The sequence below is a fragment of the Venturia canescens genome, chromosome 11 (genome assembly GCF_019457755.1).
Source record: "Venturia canescens isolate UGA chromosome 11, ASM1945775v1, whole genome shotgun sequence".
Classification (NCBI taxonomy): domain Eukaryota; kingdom Metazoa; phylum Arthropoda; class Insecta; order Hymenoptera; family Ichneumonidae; genus Venturia; species Venturia canescens.
The window spans coordinates 9,863,735-9,882,918 of record NC_057431.1 but is presented as its reverse complement, the minus strand read 5'-3'; the positions used below and the strand labels follow the sequence as shown (position 1 = coordinate 9,882,918).

Genomic DNA, 19,184 nt, shown 5'->3' with positions numbered 1-19,184 from the left:
GGGGAATTCGCTTCTCCTCCCCCCTTAAAATCCTCCCTCCGTTCATCCCAAAGCTTGCTTCCTCGATGCGGCCACACGCTATAAATATATTTAGATTATATTCGAAAGCGCTTTACGCCGATTCTAACTTGAAAAGAAAAAAAACGAAGAGTAGACAATTTTTCCATTTTTTTGAGGTGTGCCGATTTGAGAAAAATCTCAACAATTCATTCGCAATGTTCATCGAACCTTGAACATTTCCCTCGGATATTCGTTCAACGAAACAAACATTTATTCAACCCCAAACCTTTCATTTCCAGGTTGCAACGAAACCTCCAAATAATTATTCACCCCCGATCCCTCAAAAGTTTCCCCGAATACGGTTCTTCGAATCTCGCCAAAAAAGGCCGGCCAACAACCCTCCGAAAAAGCAACCCAAAATTCGAAATATATCTTTACTCCTGAATCGCCGAGTGACGGAATAACCAGAAACAAAAAATTCTTCTTCGCACACGTGTAAAGTAGCCTGACATGAAAAATCTGACAAAAATTTTAAATAAATGTTGGGAGGGGGGGGGGGGGGAGCAAAAGTACGAAAACCAATTAAAAGCGGAGAGAATAAAAACCGAAATCAGTTACGCGAGATGGAATATGTAATTTATATATTATCGATAAATAATGTAATTGTGTAATTAACCTGTACAGTTTTATTCGGCATATTGCGATCATTGTAGGTAGCCTTATTATGATTATTCGAATCAAATGACATCTCGTTTTATCATTATTTCTATTATCATTGTAATTATATTATTATTATTATTATTATTAATTATTATTATTGTAATTTCGAAGGAATGTTCATTACGATCGATTAATTGTGTTTATTATAACGATGTAATATACGGTTATACAGATTCGACCTGCAAATCTGCACGAAAATTTTTGGCTCTCTTGTTTATCCAGCATCGTCGAGACCCAAAAGTCCCATCACAGTATTGTTTTTCGACGTTTTTTTACCATATTTTTCATGCTTTTTTTCTCTGCTCTTTTTCTGTCGATTCTTTCGCGACTCTCTTGGTTGCTTTTTACGTTCTTCTCAGGGCTCGCATCTGCTTTCGACGAGCTTGCACAACCCCGTATACCACTGCAGCCAAACTACGACAGTTGCTCCTGTGCCTCGAAACACCCTCCGCTGGTGCATCGCTCCGACCCAACACGAAGTACGTCTCCATCGTTCCCTTCCCTTTCACCTCGATCATGCCACGCTTTTGCGTCTGGTAACCACGGGACTCCAGAAACTGGGGGAAAACCAAAAAATTTAAGTTTTTTCAATGCTCGTTGTTTTTTTTTTTTTTTTTTTTAATTTTGGAGGCTTATTTTGAGATTCGAGTCGATTGGAGGCTCCGGAAATTTTGGGAGTTTATTTAAAAATGTTGAATTTTGCGAGAGTTTATTTTGAAATTTTGAGAATATTCGGGGTTGATCGTTTTCGCGAATTTACAATGTTTCAAGTGTTTTTTTCTCAAGTTTTGCTTCTGTGCTGGTGTTCATTTGAAAAAATGCATTTCGCCGCTCGGTTTTTCTCGATTTGAATTATTCCTTCGAGTTCCTGGGATTCCACTGACCCTGGCGATGTCTCTGGGCACTTGGATCTTGCCCATGACTCCTGTGGAGTCCATCCGCGACGCCTCGTTCACGGTGTTGCCCCAGATGTCGAAGACTGGTTTCCGAGCACCGATAACACCGCCGACCAATGGGCCGCAGCTGATTCCGACTCTGAGGTCGAAGTTGTTGAAGGAATGAATGTTCACGTCCTCCAGGCGGAGCCTCATCGCTACCGCGTAATCCACCAATCTGCACAAATGGTCTTTGTCGTCTTTCTGCTCCTAAGGAACGAAAAAAGCTTCCAATTAAAAAATACACTATAATAAATATTAAATAAACAATAAAAATATGTTTAGTAGGCAATGATCATATAAAAAATATATGATAAATGTTGTGACGTTGTTTTTGGTGTGTTCTGTTGTTTTTTGTGTTGGTTGGTTACGAAGTTTGTTGTGTTTGGGTCGACGACTTTTTTTCAAGTAATGTTTTAACCAAGATCGAAAATTCGACCTCATTACGAAACGATCGTGAAGCTGTTAATCGCTATCCAAAAAATATTAACATAGATATGGAGTCGTAACTCGTCATGAAGTTATAATCACCCTTACAATCGTCAATAACTGATTAATAAGGAAAACTCATTGTGCAATTGATTCGCGTTATTGAGGAAAACTTTAAAACGAACACGTAATTTTTTATCGGTACCTTAATGAAAGTGATCCTTCTATAATTGGATTTTATCATCTGTTCGACTCATCTTAACGTTAATCATGATTACAATCAATTTAGAAATCAATCAAATATTCAATCATCATGTTGATCTTGTTACGTCATGGCCTATTAACATAACTCAGGATTATGTTATCTCTAATCATGTATGTCATCACTGGATTTGTATACTACAAATTCATGAATAAACTTTTGTTATGAGCTCTGTTGCGATCTTTATGAAATTTGGTATATCGGGTTGTTTTTTTTTTTCCAACAAGGTTCAAGTTCCGCTTATGATTTTAACAGGTACAAAAGTCTAAATAATTATAAATTGATGAAATTATAATTATATGATGATGTTCTTCAACATCAAGTGCGAAGACACAATTTTTTTCAAAATTTTCTTCTGCTTAGTTATATCGAGTAGTTATATCAGTGATCAATTACTCGATAACTGTACTGAAGAAAAATCTTTAAAAACTTGTATTGTCAAATTTGTCACGAAAGAATATGTTCACCAAATTTTATTAAATTCTTATCATTTTGAAATTTTTTATTTATTTAACATGGTTTAGCATGGCAACATTGTATCGTCGCTAGCCACCTTCCTTAAGGATATTTGGTACAGGCTTACAACGTTGCCATGTTAAAAACCATGCTAAAAACATAAAAAATTTCAAAATCATCAGAATTTTATAAAATTTGGTGAACACATTCTTTAGAGCCAAATTTGACGATACAAATTTACTAAAGTTCATGTGTATAAGCATAGCGTTTCCAGGTATTCGTTCCGGGCATAAGAAATCTGCTTTAATGCGTTATTACTCGATAACTGAGCAGAAGAAAATTTTGAAAAAAATTGTGTCTTATCGCACTTCATGTTGAAAAACATTATCACCACATTTGATCAATTTCTAATTATTTAGACTTTTGCACCATACATCGTTAAGGCAACTCCTGTACCGCATGCTAGTGAAATGAGTGCTAAATTTTCAAAGCGCTTTTAGACCAAGTTCATTAACATTATTGTTATTAAATATGTATTCAAGCATATCTTATTAACGTGAAAAAATATTTAAAATGATAGTTTTGCAAAATTATCAACTGTTAGATGCAAATTTCCATGATGACACATTTTCACAGCTATTTTTCTAATAATCATCTGTATTTTTTAACCGTTTTTATTGCACCAAGTCTCATTTTGTTCCTCAGCTGATCCTCTGCGAATTCACCACGTAGATTTTCCTCTAAACTCATTCCTGAGAGAAACAATGAATGAAAAAGTTAAGGAAGTTGAGGCTGTACAGTCATTTTTTTTACCCAAAAGTGATGACCTGTACCTTTCAAAAGTTAGGCCAGTTTACAGTTTGGCAATGTTGCATACACTTTAAAGAAAAGTTGGGGAAAAAAAGACGAAAAACTGGTGAAACTCAGTCGAAAACACGAACGGTGACGATCCTAGCCTCAAAAAACTGCACGGAAAACAGATTATTATTAATATAATCTCAGCAAATCTCCTAATAAATCTGAAAAAAATTGACATTATTCGGCAAGCCTTGCTCATGTTGCCCAAAAAATTTCATATTTTTAGCATCATTTTTAACGGAGATATCACCGAATGTGTCTTGACTTCCATAAGATTACATGTTATTTGGCCCAAATTGTTATTGATTTTTCTCAGCAACGACGCTCCTAAACTGTCTGAAAATTTAACTGATTTTTTTTTACACTTCACTTTATAAGATGCAACCGGTTTAAAAGCGGTGTCATCATTTTCATTCTAATGCCTCAACTTCCTTAACGAACAATTAGCTGCAACAGTGAAACGATCAAGTTAAAAAAACAACTACACGGTGGATTCATAGAGGACCGGTTGACGAACAAAATGAGACTTGTTGCAATAAAATCGATGAAAAAACGCAGATAATTGTTTGAAAAATACCAGTGAAAATGTGTCAGCGTGGAGATTTGCATTTATCAGTTGATGCTTTTGCAAAACCAGCGTTTTTAATATTTTTACATCTTAATGAGATATGCTGTAATACAAATCCACTAACAATACATTTAATCGGTAAGTTAAACATGGTCTAAAAGCGGTTTGAAAATTTTTCACTCATTTGACTAGCGTGCAGTACAGGAGTAACCTTAAACGAAACGATGAAATTGCACGAAGAAAATCAAATTTTACTAAAACGATCAAATCCCATGGGAATTCGTCAAGCTTGTCAATTTCTTTCGCATTCTTTTGAATTCTCAGTTGAAAATCGAAAAATCAAGATTATAAATAAATCGCACAAATCTCGTCGAATCCTAGCTCCTTTCGCAAAACAATAAAAAACAAAAAGCGAATAAACTCAGCCAATTCCATCGAAATTCGTCAAGCTTGTCAGTTTCTTTCGCATCTTTTGAATTCTCAGTTGAAAATCGAAAAATCAAGATTATAAATAAATCGCACAAATCTCGTCGAATCCCAGCTCCTTTCGCAAAACAATAAAAAACAAAGAGCCCATAAACTCAGCCAATTTCGTCGAATTTCGCACAATTACGAATAATTACGTTCGAACAGGGGTTCAAGCCGGAAGCAGCCATGTAGGTGGCGCCGACGGTTTTTATTTTCTCGATGCAGTGGAAAGGTGGTTCGTCGAGGAGTTCGTCAAAGTCTGCGATGATTTCGTTCAGCAGTCGGATGCATTCCATTCCCTTGTTGACGTCCTCGGAATAGAATTCCGTGAAGTTTGGTACACTCGCGAACATCACGCCGACTTTGTCGCGTGACTGGGAGTACAATTCCTGAAATAAGAAGCGTTCGACTTGAATAGAGTTTGAATGGAAAAAAATTGAGAGAAAAAAAAAAGCAAACAAGAAATGAGAAAATGAGAAAACCAGTTTTTTCTCACTTCCGGCGGACGCTCCTGCGTCAGGAAATGATGCGCCACGTGATCCGGCAGAATATTCTTCAAGAGTTGCATGTTGTTGTGCTTCGATTCTATCATGTCGCCGAGCTCGCGTTCCGCCTGCTGCTTCCAGAGAAAATCGAGACGCGAGGTCACCTCGACGAGCCGCCCGTGATAAGTTACCATCACAAGAAAAACCACGAGGAATATGAGCATCTGCGCTGACAAGGGTATCGCAGTTCTGTCAAAAAATAATAAAAAAAAAAAAAAACAACCAGAGATTCAGAAACGATTTTGAAAGATTATGAAAAACTCAAGGAAAGAAATAGCAAAAAGTGCGAAAATGAAAATGAATAGGGAGAAAAAGAATGCCGGAACAAATAAGTAACGACAATTAATTCGAAAAATTCATTCTCTCTACCTCATTCGAACAATCTGAATGAAATTCTCACGAAACAGGGAAAATAACAAAAAGTACATTTTTTCATTCTCATTTGTACGAATTTGTAGAATGACATTTGACAAAAATGGGTGGGGCTCAATATGTCGAATAACTGAATTAGTAGAACGGTCGATATTTCGAAAATTTTAAGTTGTCATATCAGTTTGGAGAAAAATAAGTAATTCGAAATTATTATTCCCGATCGACTATTCAGCAGATTGCGTGTTTAACCAAAAACTTCTTCTCTGAATTCGTATTTACCCGAAAATATATATTTCAATAGTTTTCATTTCGAGTGTAATTTTCACAGACCATCCGAATGTCAAAAGTTCATATTTTCCAATTCAAAATGAAGAGTTATTGTTTTACGGACAGACCAGAATATAGAGTAGGAAAAAATCGAAAGTGAATTTTTCGAGACTATAAAACTTAAGGAGTTTCGGTACAGGCGATACAATGTTGCCATGCTAAACCATGCTAAAAACATAAAAAATTTCAAAAAGTTTAGAATTTTATAAAATTTGGTGAACATATTCTTTAGTGCCAAATTTGACAATACAAATTTTTTAAGATTTTTCTTCTACACAGTTATCGAGTAATTGATCACTAAAGTTTACGTGTATAAGCATAGCGTTTCCATATATATATAGGTATACATTCCGGGCATAAGAAATCTGCTTTAATGCGTAATTACTCGATAACTAAGTAGAAGAAAATTTTGAAAAAATTTGTGTTTTCGCACTTGATGTTGAAGAACATTATCACCAAATTTGATTAATTTTTTAATATTTTGACTTTTGTACCGAAACTCCTTAATATGCAGAATAGCGATAGCTCGAAAAGGCGAAAGTCAAAATGGCGATGTTTCAAATTGGAAATCACCGGTCCGAGTAAGTGAGTGAGACGCGTGTATTTGGAGCTCCACTGTATTTCTTTATTTTGATCGATCGATTTTTTTCGCTATTTTGACTGTTCGACTTTTTGGTGTTTCAATATTTCAATCTCAGTAATATTTGGTCTTTCGTTATTATATTTTCAAAATTGTGAATTTTCACAGTATCGCTGACTAGTAATTTATGAATCGAAAGAGTGATAGTCGAATTTTCGAAAAATTGATATTTTAGTCATCGTCCCATGGGCAATTGTTACATTCTATTTTCGATGTAAAGGTGCTTCGAACCTTGCAGTTTCTGCTTTATTTATTTTCGGCATTGAAAGCTCTGGTCGAATCTATCCGTCTCCATATTATCATTTGAAGTTCATAAACTCGAGATTTTAGCTGTTCGAAATTTTAGTGTCATTCCAACATTTGATCCCCACCCACAAAAATGAATTTTCTATCCTCGTTCGATAAAACTGATGAAAAAACAATTGGCGAAAAATGCATCTTTTCTTTCTTATTCGCACAAACGAAAAAAAAAAATGTTAAAAAACAATGAAATGCTTGACGAAAAATGCACTTCTACATTCTCATTTAAACGAAACGAAAAAAATGCTTAAAATCCATGAAACAAACCGCAAGAGAAAGTTTATCGTTATTTCTGCAAGAACTCACACATTGCTGTATTCGATATCACTGAGAAAGAGATTTTGGCATCCAAAAAGTATGAGAGCAGCGTACATGAGAACGATGATGGTAGCGAGAGCAGTTTTAACGAGATAATAGAGTTTGAGAGCGGACGCGAGTGCGATGAGGCAAAGGATCCAGGTGAAGACGATGTACTCCGATCTGAGGCAGTTGGCGTTTGGAAAATGATCGTTCGTCGTAGTATTTTCAGTGAAATTGTGATTTTCATCGTGAGTGGAAAAAATTTTCCTGGTTCTGAGGCTGCTCTCGTGTTGTCGTCGGGCGAATTTTTTGTGGTGTCGTCGTTCAGCTCCGAAGCGCTTTTCGTAGCGCCAAAAGCGGAAGAATTCTCGGCGGCTGGTGCTGCCGCCGCGCGGCAGCTCGTCGAATCGGGTCAGTTTAACCTCGAGGTTGCTGCTCGATTCTCGTGTCCGATTTTTCGAAGCCCCCTTCTTTTCCTTCTCCTTTGTTTCCGCCTCGTCGCGCAATGCAACTTGCAGAAAATTCAACATCAGCTCATCCAAACTCGTGGAACTCGTGACACCACCGACTTCCAAAGGATTCTCCGTGCGCGACGACGATACCAACTCGTCGTAAATTGGCTTCTCGTTCCCAACCTCCGATCTCGAACATGCCAAAACGCTTATCACCGATGTCAGTGCCATCAAACTTATCACGCTGCATATAAATATCGTTCGGTGACGCTTGTTGTGCACCAACATCGCTGACGAGTGCTGCAAATACCGAGGCAACCCCTTGAACTCCTCTGCCATCACCAGAATCGAACATGCCACCAAAACTATCGTCGTGAACAGGAGCGACAGAAGGAGGATCGTACAGCTGAAAATAACGAACGACAAACGTCAATTTTCTTCGATTATTTCTGGAGCTGTAAATAAGTTTGAGGATTGCTCAATTTTTTTAAATTCATGCAATAAAAACGAATTTGAGTAAAATTATAACAAAAATTCAATAAAAAGAAATTCAATTGAAATGACAAAAATGAAAAGAAATGGAAAGCAACTGTTTCCAGACCATGCGATTCCACTCTTGTCAGTTAAGTGTTCTTCGTTCAGTGGCAATTAATAGATTTAAAAAATTCACCCACTCTGGCAAAATAACGGCTTGGCAAACAGCTAAGAAGAGCCAGATGACGAAGCAGCACGTCATGTTCGACTTGAACATGTCCTCGCGAAGCTGGCAAAACTATCTCGTGCAAAAGCCAGAGAGAAAGCGATAAGCGAAGCAGATTGAAAGGGAATGGGATTCGTGAGCCAAACGTGTCAGCATGAAATATCAGCAGAGAAGCAAGTCGTTTGAAACTCAAGTAAACTGAGCGAACGTTCCTTATTTTGTGTGTCAAAATTAAAATTCCACATTTTTTTACCTTCGATTCCAAGCTCTCGTCATTGTAACGCAAACTCCAACGATTTATGTTTGCCAGCCTCATCCGTTTGTTGCTCACCGTCTCGCCGGTCAGTGGAGTTTTTGTACCTTTCGACGAACCGTTGTCCTCCTCGTAATAATCCGATTCCAAATTGCTCACCGAAGTTGCGCTATTCAGCTGAAAAAATGGCACAAATTTAATGAAGATAAAGACTAAAAGCCAATTTTTAATGATTTCAGGAGCAAAAAACTTTTAAGGGAGGAAACCTTTACTGGTGACAGTTTGAGTTCGAATTTTTGGAGTTTTTTGGGCCACTTGTATAAATTTGGCAACAAAGAATTTGGATTTCAGCCGCTTCGGAATGTGGATTCTCACATTTTCGAAGGGGATTTCAGGGGTCCAATCCCCGCCGATGTCGTCGTCGTTGTTCGTCGTCTTTTCGCTGGACGAGAGCGGATTGTTGATTTTGAAACTTTTCTTCGTTTTGTTGCCGGTTTCGTCCTCGGACCAGACTTTCGGTTTCGCCGATTGTCGACGTTTGTAACGCTGCGGCTCGATCTGCTTTATCAAATACGTGACGACCTTCCGATCTTTCAGGTAGTTGTCTCGTTCCGTTCCGTTGCCGGGCTCGACCTCGTACACGTCGTTAAGGCAGTTCAAAGTGTCTGCGGAAATGTGAACTCTTCTGGAAATCGAAGATGAAATTTTCTCAATTTCCCTCCTTTATTTTCGGCTCGGAAAATAAAAATTCGACGCATTTTTGCACTCTTCGATTCTCTAGAAATCTTGAAACGTTCGATCGGCTCCGAAGAGTCTCAAATTGCAGAGGAGTCTGCAAGAAATTTGAAAACTACATTTTTTTTTTTAATTTTGAGCCTCAGTCGTCAATCGCTCTTTTCGATTTGACAAGAACTCAAAAAAAATCCAAAAGGACTTGAAATCGTTTGTCGATGACCTTCGACCAAGTTTTTTCGAATTATTGCAACTCCAATGGACTTTCTGAGTGGGACGAACAGCCTCGTAAGGTCGGCTGAAACGCTCGCGAAAGAATTTACCTCAAAATTTGACATTCTGCACAAAGCTGAATGATAAAAATGGAAAAATCGAGTAGAAATCCGAGGAATTCATTACCCTGGAACTCCCCCGCTTTCCAGGTGGTTTGCCAGGGTGACGTCGTACGACCAAACGTCAAATTGCCACTTCCTCAAGCCAAGAACGCCACAGAGAACGGAGCCGCTGTGAATTCCTATCCTCATGTTGAGATCGACCTTAAGGAGGTAAAAAATCGTTGAATTTCAATGAAAAAAATTATGCGAATGAATCCTGAAGTCTTGCAGCAAGATCCGAACGAAAAAAAAAAATTTTATCGTATTTTTCTTGGCCAAAAAACTTTTTATCATTCCTCGCCATTTTCCTCGTCGAATATCCACCGAGCATGGCCTCGCCATGCACCATTTTCTTCGTTATGAAATAACCGAGAGAATCGTATACGATTGAGCAAAATTATCGCAACCGAGAGCGTTTTTATGCTGCTTGCAAAAGTGGCAGTGATTTTCGTCGAGCTTGCAGCCTCCCAATCGAGTTGCTCGAAGGCTTCCGCACCTTTGTAGTGTATCGAACATCCCGAATAGCTTTTATCATGTACAATCCCATCTCGACGCAGCAGTGGGCATGGTCGGCCCTCGCTGTTGGCAGACCGGAAACGCAGTAGTAACAGTCCCCGAGGAGTTTTATCCTGAGGCAGTGATTTTCGGCCGAGAGTTTGTCGAAACGTGCGAAAAGGTCGTTGAGAACTCGCACCAGTTCTTGAGCGCTGCACTGACTCGCCAGGGCTGTACGAAAAAATTCCATCAATTTTTTTTTGTGTCAAATTTATAAAGGAATTAAAAGTATCAAAATTTCGATTCTCAAAAAAATATACGGAACGAAAAAAAAAACAGAAAAAAGGACAAAATGAGGCTTTTTTGCTTCCTCATCGAGGAAGCATTGCGACGATGAAAATTTTTTTTTCCAGTTTTCAATGTCAATGTGCTCAAAATGTTCCAAAACATCGAAAAATCATATCTAGAAAAAATGTCCGGATGTGTGTGTGTGTGTGTGTGTGTTATGGCACTGCAAAATTCAAACGCTTATAATTCGGAAATGGTTCGAGATACAGGGCTTCCGTTTTGCACAGATGTTAATTTATACAAGCTCTTCATTCTCTGTTAATTTTGTCAGAATTTGTAAAAAATTACGAATCCTACGACGTCTTGAATTTTTCATAAAAAGCGTGTCGACGCTCTAACTTTCGAAAATTTGAAGATTTATTAATAATGTTTTTTTTTTTTTTATAATAGACATTTTGAATTTTACGAAAATATGAGTTTTTCAAAAAATCGTTTAACCGCTCGAATTTTTGGAAATTGTGTAAGATATTGTGTATAAGTCCGTACTTGCTCTATACTTTCCAGCAAAGTTGTCGGAATTATTTAATTTCAGTGTAAATAGAAAAACGATGAAAATTGAAAGTTGCAAACTGTTTTTTCTGATGGCTCGTCATTTAGTTTTTTTCAAGTGAATTTAAACAAACAAAGAGATAAATTGAAGTTCGTAAAAGAAGGTAGAGAAAATACATTATTTCCTTGTATTAAAACAAAAATGCTGGAAATTATAATTTGCAAATTGCTTCCTCAAGATGGTCAAGGTACACGATGCTCGAAGCTTCCTCTACGAGGAAGCCAAAATGATAAATATAACACCTCATAGAGTAAGCTTTGAGCATCGTGCATCTTGAGCATCCTGAGGAAGCAATTTGCAAATTTTAATTTGCAGCATTTTTCGATTTGAAAAGGCGAATAATCTCACCCGTAAATCCTTTGATGTCGGCGAAAAGTATGCTCACGTTCTCGTACCGATGGATGTAGATTCTGTGGAACTGGTTCGGTGTGAATGAAATGGTTCCACCCCTGGCAGTCTCACGTGCGATGTCCATGATCATTTCCTTGGCGACGAAATCGGGCAGGACTGGCAGGGAAAAAAAAATTTTTAGTTTTCTCAGCATCGAGAATAAAGTGCCTCGACTGTTGATCGAAGTATTGAAAGAAATAAAACGAATGAGGCTCGTCGACTATTCTCGGGTTGACTATAAAATCGCGAAGGTCGTTTGTTCGATGAAAACTCTACGAGAAACGTTGAAATTGCCAAATTTTAAGGTTTCGTTGAAAATTTGAATAAAAGCGTGTAAAGAAAAGACACTGAACGAGGATTTTGGGGATTAACACGTAAATTCACAGCCAATAATGAAGTACGATCAGAATTTTGGTATTCGGTTCTTTGACAAAGATTCTGCAGCCCAATAACGAGATAATTGCTCCCAAAAATAATGAAAATTGTGAAAAATGACTTTTCGATAAATCCACGAATTTTTACTCCAACTTTACCAGAAAATGGTAAATGGCAACGAAGAAAATTCGAAGAAATCTTGTCAGAGTCCCGCCGGGGCATTGAATACGAAAATTCTGGTTACACTGAGAGAAAAAATTGGAAAATTCGAGCCAAGAAAGCTGAAGTGCGCAAGGAAATGAAAAAGGTTTCGGTGCAAAACTACTTTTGTATTTTGGAGAGTTTATCGAATATTTGGAAAGTGGGAAAATCGATCCTGGCGATATAAATATGTGTGAGAAGGGAGGGGGGAGGAAAAGAATAAAAAAAAAGACGACGGAGAGCTCGGCGGAGCAATCGGTTGGAAATTTTCCCAGTGACCCTTTTTGATCACCTCGCTGATCTCGTTCTCCACGCGCCGTTGAATTTCCCGCAAACTCACCTCAGTCAATCCCTTCGGTTTTGTGAAATAATCGAGAGAAAGACACCGAGGGACATAAACGAGTCATTAAAAATATTTACAAAATTATGGCCCAAGGAAAAACGAATTTTTCCTATCACGTTATTCACTCACATCGACAATAGCCACTAAAATAAAAATACAGCGAGAGACGATTAATGAGGTTTAAGGCTTTTTCTCTTTTACCGGAAAGCAGCAGCTTCTCCTGACGATTATTCTCGTTCTGGGTTCTTTGACGAGTTTCCATCGATCTGTGAGTCTCCAAAAATGCTTGACGCTGGCCTCTGTCAGTCAAATACTTTGTGTACATTCCGGATAGATTCACAGCCACGTACAGCAGCACGTTCGTCGTTAACATGCGGACTATGCACACGATATTCTGCAATTTTCCAATCAAAGTTTTCTCATTATTTTTCTATTTTTTTAAGTTTATTATTGTTAAAGGTCGCTTATAAATTTATTCGTTTCTTCGTTGATGGTCGCTTTCATTTTTTTTCTATCTTTTCTAGGAGGGCTTTGGGATGGAGGAAAATTAAATAATTGTTCAGGGCAAATTTTCAGGGGAATATTGAGGAAATTGTGATGAGTGATCGGGGTTATTTCATCTCGTAAATTATAAACGCAGAGGGTATAAAAATAAACGAAAAATCGATAAGTTGTGTTCGGATGTTGAGATTCGTTGACCAAGTATTTTTACTTTGAGATGGAACAAGTCTTTTTGGTTTTATTTCCTTAGAAAGACTGGTTTTTGGTCGTTTTTTTTTCGTTAAGAATTGATGGGAACATGGGACGAACGTGGGGAGGAAAATGTTGAGACGTAAGAGACCAAATTCGGAGGAGAAAAGTGTTTAGTCTAGTTTTTTTCGAGCCTGTACTTTGAACGCGAATCCTGTCTAAACGGCGGGAGATAGAGCAATAATGCAGGAGATTAATATTGCAGGGCGGGAAATTTCCTACAAAAATGTTTATGAAAGTATTTTTCTATCTCCTATAATTTCGGCGTGGGAACTACTTGAACTTGCGCTTGAGTCCGGAGCGACGACAGACTTTTGCACGAGCTCTCAGGACCAAAGCGCTCTAGATAGAAAAATATTTTCTAAATCATTTTTGCAGGAAATTTTCTGTTCAACAAAATTGGTCCTTAGCTTATTCGCTGTATCTCCAACCGTTGGAGGCGTACAGGCCTCGAAAGTGGGACGATCTCCTTCCATCGATCGCTCGCCAAACATCCCACTTCAATCGATTCCAAGGGCTAAACCACTGGAGTTAGAACATTTTTGTCGAGAGATTTTTTGTAGAGAATTTTCCCCTCTACAAATTTAGTCCTGAGCATCTTCGCTCCATCTTGCACCGTTTTGCCAGAAATCGCGCTCAAACTGCAGTCTCACTTCCCAACAGGCACCACAATAAAATCGTCACAATAACTCACGTAATCGGATTCTGTGACAAGCGTCGCTATCGTCATTGCCATGTGAGTGAGAGCTGTACCAGAACCGGCGAGAACGCACCATCTGAGTGGCAATGGGAGCATTGCGTAGGGCGCATAAACAACGAATAAAATGTACCACATGAGACGCTGTTGCGTCGAAAAGTTCAAGCCAGCACCAACGAAACCTGAAATTCATTCAACTCGATTAGTCAATTGAATCATTTAGTCTGAAACTGATGAATCCAATTATACCATTCGATCAAATTTGTTGCACTTTCGAAAAAAAAAAAAAAAAAAAAAAAAAAACGATCTTTTGTGAGCTCGATTAAGTGACGAAATTCAATTTCCAGGCTGCTGAGGAATTTCATGTTTGCATTAAAAAATTTAATCAAATTTGGCATTCTATCAACAGGATTGAAAATCAAATAAAAAACGTAGTGAAAAAAAATGAAGAAAAATTCAATGAAATGAAAGGAAAATGAGCTTGAAAGCAAAGTGAGGGATGATCGAATAAAAACGAAAAAAAAAAATTTCGTTACGTAATATTCTCTGATGGAATTAGCCTTGGGTGAAAAATGGAAGGTTCAGAGCCAGGGAAAATTGAAAGGTCAAGAAACTTCCAGCAATAAATGCTTTTAAAAAAATGGCATAAAAATAGAGGTCAATACCTTGAGTATTGATTAAAAGCCAAGTGAATATGGAGGCCCAGTACAAATAATTGTTGGAGAACCATCGCCACCAGCCAAGAGCACAAACAATTAAATTTGCTGCCATGCAACAGAGCGCCCAAGCCAGAGGTTCGAAAAGGCCATCCGTGTCTTCCTCGCGTCGTCTCGAGACCCAAATCGTTATCAGAGCGATCTGCCGAGAGCCCGAACGGTATGAGCACTTTCGATTAAAGATTTTCGATTCTTTTCAATTTCAAAAATAGTCAAAACAAATATTCGAACGTTGTGATGAAAAATCTCGTTTTCTTCTTGAGAGTGGGAAAAATTGAAGTGAGCCATCCAAAGAAATTTCGGAAAGACTTTTCTCGACGATATTTTGGCCAAATTTGAATATTTCCATTGGAATTTTTACTCACAATTCGAATGTCGATCGAACTTGACGAAGAAAAAAAAGCCTTGAAAACCTCGTTCGTTGGAAAAAGGTTGAAAAAAACAAATTGTGGACTGATGAATTTTCGAAATGAGAAAAAACTGTTCAACTTTTGATTAATCAATGATAATCGAAGAATTTTTCGAAAAAAACCGAAAAATTCTTGCCAAAAATTCATAAAAACTCAACAAAAACTCATTTTTTTCAGGCGAAAATTAATTTGAAAATAGATTTTTTGTTTACCTTGAGACCAAGATCGACGACGTTAAGCATAATCAGTGATTTTTGTCTCTGACGATTAGAATATTGCAAATAAGATTTTTCGAGTTGTTGGCTATGAAAACTGTTGGTGAGTGACGGGCAGAAGATGCCCTTGTACAAGACTCCCTTTTTGAAGACCTCAGAAACGTTTTCTGCCAAAAAAAAAAAAGAAAAAACAAAAAAAGGAGAAGAATTGAGAAAATTTGCTCGAATTTTTCGGAATTCTTGCTTTTTTTCATTTCCAATCACCTTTTTGAGGCGGTGGCTCTTTCTCAGTCTCACGTGGTTCTTCGTAAACAGCATCTCGCGATGGCAATACGAGGGTAATCTCGTTTTCGATAACGTCATCCTGTACATCTGGAATATCGTTTTCTTCTATTTCTTCGATGTCCTCCTGGTCAGCATGAGCCTTTGGGGCTCCGACCCAAGCTGCCAAACCCTCACGACCCAATCTCTCCGACGTCAGCTTCTTCACCGCTTTGATCCATAGCTGCTTCCTCGGGGAGATACTCAACCTGATCAAACATTTTATATTTAATTCAATTATTCCACGTTTTACAAAATCGCGTGCTCGTTTTCACATTTTTATCAACAATTATCGTGTCTAATCTTCAAACCCGTTTTTTTGGATTTTTTAATTATTTTCTATGACAAAAAAATTTTTTACTCTTTTTTAAATGACATTTTTCTGGCAAGTTTTTCATCGATGCTAAATTGTGTTGCAACCGTGTGATTGGGCAGAAAATTTCACCGGAGCCTCGTGTCTGCGTTTTGGATTGCATATCTTCACCTCAAAAATGGTTTGAGGGTTTTTCACAATTGTGACGAATCATTATTTCTAACAGCGTCATCAACTATTCAATTTAAATAATCTCTAAATGAATAGATAAATTAAAAAATCGAAATTTTTTTTTTTTTTCAATCGAAGAAGTGCTCGAAATTACTGGATCGATTTTGATGAATTTGATTCCACGCAGTCTTTACGATATTTTTCGAAAATTTTTTTTGGCGAAAATCAGAATTTTTTGTTGGAATTTACGTAATTTTAAGGGAAAATCATTTTTCTCGTTTCCTTGTGTTCCCCTTTAGTTGGGAGTGCTTTTAATGAGAATTTTTCAGTTTGATATCGAGCGACGTTTGCCACGGATTTTTCATTATTTCGAATTTGTTACTTTTATTAAAACTTCGTTCTGTTTCAGCACTCTTCGATTTTTTCTTATTCGGGGATCCGACGAACGAAAAAGCTTTGAAATAATCTCGAATCGGATCTTCGCCCAGGACAATGAGAGGCCCGTTATAAATCCCGGAACTCGTTGAATGCTTCGAGCGAGTGACAAATTTTCAACAGACAAAAATCCCGGACCTTTGGCATTTCCAGAATAGAAACTGAAAAAACAAAAAAAATCGCAAAAATCGAAAAAAAAAATTTCGGAGGCCATGACAAAATTCGGAGCCTCAAAAATTTTGAAATTTTTCGAAAATCGCAAAAATCGAAAAAAATTTTTGAAGGCAGTAGACCATGAAAAAATTCCGAGATTTGAAAATTTTGAAATTTTTCGAAAATCGCAAAAATCGAAAAAAAATTTTTGAAGGCAGTAGACCATGAAAAAATTCCGAGATTTGAAAATTTTTCGAAAATCGCAAAAATCGAAAAAAAATTTTTGAAGGCAGTAGACCATGAAAAAATTCCGAGATTTGAAAATTTTTCGAAAATCGCAAAAATCGAAAAAAAATTTTTGAAGGCAGTAGACCATGAAAAAATTCCGAGATTTGAAAATTTTTCGAAAATCGCAAAAATCGAAAAAAAATTTTTGAAGGCAGTAGACTATGAAAAAATTCCGAGATTTGAAAATTTTGAAATTTTTCGAAAATCGCAAAAATCGAAAAAAAAAATTTTCGAAGGCAGTAGACCATGAAAAAATTCCAAGATTCGAAAATTTTGAAATTTCCCGAAAATCGAAAAAATAAAAAAAATGACCTCTCACGATGGGTTTGAAACATTTTTGATGCGATTCAGAGTCGAATGAGACAAAAGTGTAGTGACCGAAAAAAAAAATTTTCAAAGGCATTAGACTATGGAAAAATTCCAAGTCTGGAAAATTTTGAAATTTTTCGAAAATCGCAAAAATCGAAAGAATGCTGAAAATTAAAATTTTCGAATTCCTTCCCCAAGATGGTCAAGATGCACGATGCTCAAATCTGACTCTATGAGGTGCTATATTTTTCATTTTGCCTTCCACATAGAGCAAGCTTTCAGCATTGTTCTAAAAAACCATAAAAAGGCCAAAAAACCTCGAAAACAAAATGTCAATTTCCTATAAAAACAAAAATTCATAAAATTATCAAAAAAAATCCAATTTTCATGATTTCATGCAACGAAAAAATGTTTTCCAACCGTTCCTCGAATGATTTCGTCCCAGAGTTAGTTTCCATCAAAGTTTTTCGACAATATTCCTCAAATAAAATGTTGCCGGTTTCTGCCAAGGCTAAAATCCTTAATTTCAAACGATTTTGCATTTTTTATTTTTGAATTTTGAATAAATGTTTAACAAATAGACTCACTCGTTGATGCCCGGGACATCGCTATCCAGCATCATGCTCCAAGTCTGTTCTGTAATCATGATCTCTCGATGATCTCTAAAACTTGAGGCTCATTTCACGTTTCCATTTTTTTAGTACGTTTTTTTCAAATCCCCTTTACCCCCCCTCCCTCCCTCTCGATTTTACTGATTAAAATAAAAAGAATCGCGATAAAAGGCCGCGGAACTCATGTCACCTGTAAAATCATAGTAATTTTTCGCCCCCTCGTTCTCCGCAGCTTTTTCTACCCTTTTTAATTATTTTTTTTTCTATTTCTTTTTGTTTTTTTTGTTTTTTTTTTTTTTTTTTTTTAAATCCCAGTGTACCGATGCAAAGGAATATTCGTTGGTCTCGTCTATCGATCGAGATCTCCCGGCCCCGGGACGAAAAATCGTCGTGACGGAAACGCTCTAGAAAACGAAAAATTTTATTCCGCAGCCGCGATCCACGTTTCGGTACAATTTTCAATAATTTTTTTCCTCAACGTCGAGCCTGGACTTTTCGATTTTTATCCCAAAATTTTCGAGCAATTATCATCGCCTAACGAGGGATTCGGGGTCCAGGAGAAAAGGCTTTTTTAGTGGCGCAGATTATTCGACTGATTAATTTTTTTTCGTTTAATTTGTTTTTTTTTTACGCTTTTTCGGAGCTGCTACTTTGTTATTTAATTTTATCGGATTTACTCTCGTTTTAACTTCAAACACACACTCGTCGTTTCGCTCCTTTACCTTTATAACCGATCGTCTCGCAGCGACTGATCTTCAAAGCAATAACGAACACCCGACTCGCCACAACGAGAGCTACCCCATTGACGTCACACCTCCGTTTTCATCCCCCTCGCTTCATACACACAACACCAAATGGATGAAGAAAAAAACTGTAACGAGAAAATGGGAGGGATAAAAACATACGAAATATCGTGTACAGGATGTCCCAGGCTTACTTACAAGGAACATCACTTTGGTGTCCCCCTCCGATTTTCTTGAAACTGCTGTATGTGAAAGAGCATTCGAAAGTAAGAGACACGTATTTTTTTTTATCGGCGGAAAAACGGTTTTAAGGGGTGAAACCACCCTTGAAAGTAAGGCATGTCAGGGGGTGATTTTGCAGTTTCACCAACAAGCACTCAACTGATTTTGATAAAACCAAAACCAAAATGTTTCTTATCTGAAGTGATGAAAAGTTCACCCTGTGCACGAAAAAAAAAAAAAAAACAGGGGGTTAACCACCCTTACATTCTTATATTTCTCACGCCACAATGAAAAGGAACGAATATGATGGAATGAAACGGATTCTATTTCCATGAAAACATGAAAATAAAGTTCACGTGTTTTTGCATTTTTGCAAAATAGCAGTCTTAAGGGGGTAAACTACCCCTTTTTTGAATTTTCGTACTGTATGTGGCTTA

At 37.3% G+C, this 19,184-nt stretch overlaps 1 protein-coding gene across 3 annotated transcripts; it reads right to left on the bottom strand.

Annotated features, from left to right (window-relative positions):
* Positions 1-624: 624 nt before the first annotated feature.
* On the bottom strand, positions 625-18,569 carry LOC122417909 (adenylyl cyclase 78C). 3 transcript variants are annotated; one of them, XM_043431818.1, is made up of 18 exons: positions 18,505-18,569; positions 17,759-17,807; positions 15,446-15,711; positions 15,179-15,348; positions 14,506-14,698; positions 13,838-14,022; positions 12,595-12,787; positions 11,433-11,591; positions 10,188-10,417; positions 9,717-9,853; positions 8,961-9,270; positions 8,586-8,762; positions 8,307-8,404; positions 7,187-8,038; positions 5,193-5,430; positions 4,852-5,085; positions 1,605-1,865; positions 625-1,277 (listed from the first exon to the last, which is right to left on the bottom strand). In XM_043431818.1, the coding sequence occupies exons 2-18, from the start codon at positions 17,791-17,793 to the stop codon at positions 1,065-1,067; spliced, it is 3,951 nt and encodes a 1,316-aa protein (XP_043287753.1). In that variant the 5' UTR covers positions 17,794-17,807; positions 18,505-18,569; the 3' UTR covers positions 625-1,064. The 3 variants fall into 3 exon arrangements, with proteins under 3 accessions (XP_043287753.1, XP_043287752.1, XP_043287750.1); XM_043431817.1 differs by having other exon boundaries at positions 17,973-18,547; XM_043431815.1 differs by lacking the exon at positions 18,505-18,569 and having other exon boundaries at positions 17,759-17,902.
* Positions 18,570-19,184: the final 615 nt, after the last annotated feature.